The sequence below is a fragment of the Adiantum capillus-veneris genome, chromosome 3 (genome assembly GCF_014529385.1).
Source record: "Adiantum capillus-veneris isolate H3 chromosome 3, ASM1452938v2, whole genome shotgun sequence".
In the NCBI taxonomy this organism is placed as follows: domain Eukaryota; kingdom Viridiplantae; phylum Streptophyta; class Polypodiopsida; order Polypodiales; family Pteridaceae; genus Adiantum; species Adiantum capillus-veneris.
In genome coordinates this window covers 33,944,656-33,948,996 of record NC_140933.1, presented here as the reverse complement: position 1 = coordinate 33,948,996, position 4,341 = coordinate 33,944,656, and the positions used below count along the sequence as shown (strand labels likewise).

Sequence of the window (4,341 nt, the reverse complement as noted above, 5' to 3'; positions counted from 1 at the left end):
ATCATGTGTTACGCGACGGCTTTTTGGGAAGAGAGCCACCAAGGATGTCTGCACAAGCATGGTTAGAGCAGAAGGAGATGTGCGATGACGGATTGCCTCCAGGGATGAAGAGACTATCTCTATGGTACGAGTTACCATACTGGCCTCGACTCGTGATCAATCACTTGCTCGATCCAATGCACATATTCAAGAATGTGGGTAATCTACTATGGGACCATTTGACCGGCAAGAAAGATACTTTGGGAGCCAGAGTTGACCTTAGAAATGTGGATCGTATGGAGCAATATTGGCCGCAAACAGCGTCTGATGGATCGATAAAACTTCCTAAAGCACCATGGATTTTCACAGGAGCCCAAGAACGCAAAGTAAAAGAGGCCATTCGATCTTTGCGGACCCCCACTGGCGTAATGCACTCGCTCCGAACGTGTTTTACTAAAGAAGGAAAGCTTACCGGTTTGAAGTCACACGATTGGCATAAAATGTGTCAGGTACGTTCATAGTGGACTTTAATATCATTGCATAAAATGTGGACTTTAATATCATTGCTGCACATACTTTACAGTTTATTTTACCGGTTGCCATTGAGGGATGTTTGTCTCTCGACATCCGTAACACAATCTACAAACTTGCAAAGCTGGTGCAATGGATCTCACAAAAGGAGATCGACGTAGACTCCATACCATTCGCCAAACTAAATGCTGCGGAGCTTGTGTGCATGTTTGAGAAACATTTTCCTACTACAATGCTAACCATTCAGGTGCATCTTCTTATTCACATAGTTGATGAGGTGGAAATAGCTGGCACAGTTCATTCCAGATGGATGTTCTTCTTAGAGCGTTTCATGAAAACGCTTAAGGGATATGTGCGTCAAAAGGCACGTCCGGAGGGTAGCATGGCAGAAGGTTGGTTGGTATCAGAGTCCCTAGTGTACATTGGAGAGTGGCTAGACGGATTTGATAAATCCCGGGACACGCTATGGCGAACCATAGATGATGAGCGCATATCTGGGATTGTCATGTGCAATCTCGGTGTTGAGAAGAAGATGACGGAAGATCTAGAGGCTAAAATCAACCGATTTTGCATGCTTCACAATCCAGTGATGCAAAAGTGGATTTCACAATATGAGGATGCAAAGCAAGAGCGACAAAGGGCACGAATCGAGTGGAGACGGGGAAGACGACCACCGATGCACTATCCAGCGGTTCTGGAGAGCCTACCAACCTTCATGAGCTTAAGATGGTTGCACAACCAATTGAAAAGCGCACAACAATGCGGTGACGAAGTGACTGAAGAAGAGTGGGAGTACTCTCGGGGTTGCGCGACCAAGGTAAGTTTGCAATGTACGACTAGCAAGTGACTTTATTTATAAACGTTTGAACGGCCACTCATAATCTTTGTTCGTTGTAGTATAAGTCATACACAGCAGCATGGTGTAAAGGTCGACATTTTAGGGTGGAACGAATCGACAAAAAGCGTTTTACTCAAGATTGTGGAATCATGGCAAAATTTGAACAGTCTAGTCGACGACGTTCCTCTGATGCAGATCCCGTGGTGGCGGAACTCACTTACTTCGGCACGCTGCAAGAGATTTTGAGGATCGATTACAGAGGATTTTTTGTCGACTTGTTCGACGTGCAATGGTTCAAGATAATCATGGAGGGTCGAAACGCTACTGTGCGTAGAGGAGAGTCTGGTTTTCTTGAGGTGGATTCTACTAAGAAATGGACTGACCTAAGAGACACTTTCGTACTACCCGAGCATTGTGAACAAGTAAGTATATAAATAGTTAACATCCCCCTTTTACAAGTTATGTGCTTGAAAGCTCTCATGTAAGTTATGTGGCTCTGGCAGGTACTATTTCATCCTACAAAGTCTACATCAAACTGGTGGTACGTCATAGAGGTAGCCCCTCGTAGTGCAAGGACGTATGAAGGCTACCATGTGCCAATCACAACGACATCAATGGAGGAGATCAGAGAAGATGCTCAATCAGAAGCCGCTGCGGTGGTGCCAGACGAGCATCAAGATGCTACTACTCTATATGGGGTGCATGCAGAGGAGCTACAAAATGAAACAGAGGATATGTGTTTAAACGGAGAGCTCTATATAGATATAGGAAGTTATGCTGAGTTATGCGAGGATGAGAGAGAGATCTCTTAAAGCCACAAATATTGTATTTGAACAATTTTGCTCCGTGCTGTAAAAGCTCTAGCTCTCTAAGTAGCTTCCATGGTGTGTAACGCTCTTTTCTACTCGCGCTCACATCTTTTGATTGAAAATTCTGAGTTTTCGACTTGCCTCTTCTACCACTCGATTCATTGCGTCATTGTATTTATATGCGTCATTACGTCATTGTATTTAATGGTCTTTGCGTCATTGTCTACTCTATTCATTCAATATTAAGTTTAAATATTCGTGTGTTTAATGCAGGTATGGATGATGAGGAGTTTCTTTCTTCTTTGTCACCGCAGCAGAGACAGTGGTACGTGGAGCGTCATCGCTCTGGCGCATCATCGCGCGTTCCTACACCATCCGCATCTCCCTCTCTTTCGGAGCATTCGGCGCGCTCCGAAGCTTCGGCGTCGACGAGACGAGCGTCACACTCTTCTAGACACCGGCGCTCTAGTGGTGGCGGTGGCGGTTGTTGTGGGGATTCCGCCACCGATGCCTCCACACCGCCTCGTGTTCGACGAGGCTCTTTACCCTCCCCTTCTTTGCCCGCCCCCACACCAGCCACAGCATCGCCGTCTACGCCAGGTTTTGCACGGCTGACTGTTCCTAGAAGCTACACACCTCTACCTACTCCGCCAGGAGCCACCCCACTCGACACTCCTCGCTTCGGGGCCCAGACGCCGGTGGAGACACCTGACGTCCGTACCCCCATCGACACGCCGCTAGAGACCCCTGCCGGGACACCCAGGTTCACGCGTCACCGGCCAGAGGGCTTGCCTTACTCCGTCGACATCAGCGGCGGCATCATCATGGATGATGACGGCAAGAAGGTGATCTCGCGCATGCGTGGTCTTTGCTCTCAGCTGTTTAGACACTATATACTAAACAAATGGAGTGAAGTACCAAGTGATTTAAAAAACAGAGTCATCAGCATACTTCATGATGAGTTTCCCGTTCCAACACGAGATCAGCGCTTCAATGAAGACCTGATGAAGATTCGAATGCGCGAATACTGCAAACACAAGCGTTCCGAAGTGCAAAAAGCAATCAAGAATGGGTGGAATAGGCCAGATTGGCTGGCCAAAGAAGATTGGAAGAATGCGAAGAAAGCAGCGCGCGAGAATCCCGACAAGTGGAAGCAACAAAAGGATGCAGCCAGAGCGCGAGTAGAGGCAGGGAGCTCGCACCACTTGGGGAGCGGTGGATGGGCATCATTTGAGGCCGATTTTGTAAGTCTTTTCACATTGCTCTTTATGCATGTTCGATAGTTTAGGGTTTATGAGTTTTTTAGTTCTAACATAATGAAATCTTTGTATGTTTTGACAGTGGTCGATGACAGGACGTGATCCCACACCGTACGAGCGCGAGTACGCAGGCAGGAAGGGCTTAAACGCCCTGATGGACATTCTCAGTTCTCGCAGCGGCATGGTTAGTATTAGGGTTTACTCTTTTTTATTTTTTGTATTGTTTTATAAATGTCGTTATATGTTTATACTTACTGAAAACTGTCTTATTGTCTTTTTTTGCAGAATCCGACAGATACGCCGCTTGGACGCGATGAGACGTCTGATTAGACGACGTCAGTTTAGCCGTATCTAGATAGCATTAGTTTAGGGTTTCTCATAGCTTATGTATCATGAGACGGATTTTATACGTCTTTTTGAACCATGTATATTATTACATTTGTCACCGCAATTCCTTTTGCCAATCAATTCTTTATGCCTATGATGTTGTACAATTGTCATTATTACATTTGCCAATCAATTCAGTTTGTCTATGATGTGTACAATTGTCAATTTTGCAAACAATGCGTCTTGTGGGTGACTATTTTGGGTCTATTATTTACCTTTGCACTTTTTTTAAAAAGTGAATCAAGTACAATATGGTTGATGGGTGGCAGGCATTCAATGTCCTGCCACCAAAAAAATATTCTCTCAGGCGTCGCTATATGCGTCGCTATTTATGGCTCTGTAGCGTCGCTATATGCGTCGCTATACTCTTCTGTGAGAGCGTCGCTATAAGCGTCGCTATAGGCGTCGCTATGAGCGTCGCTATATAGCGACGTCTATAGCGACGCCTATAGCGACGCATATAGCGACGCTCTCGTAGCGACGCTTATAGCGACGCCGGGGGTTATAAAAACCCAGTGTATTTCCGTCGCTAAGAGCG

General features: G+C 46.0%; 1 protein-coding gene across 1 annotated transcript; it reads left to right on the top strand.

Moving 5' to 3' along the window:
- Window positions 1-308: 308 nt before the first annotated feature.
- Window positions 309-3,093, top strand: LOC147460722 (uncharacterized). Its single transcript, XM_086508434.1, has 2 exons — window positions 309-488; window positions 2,431-3,093. The coding sequence occupies exons 1-2, from the start codon at window positions 408-410 to the stop codon at window positions 2,770-2,772; spliced, it is 423 nt and encodes a 140-aa protein (XP_086364560.1). The 5' UTR covers window positions 309-407; the 3' UTR covers window positions 2,773-3,093.
- The last annotated feature ends 1,248 nt before the right edge of the window (window positions 3,094-4,341 follow it).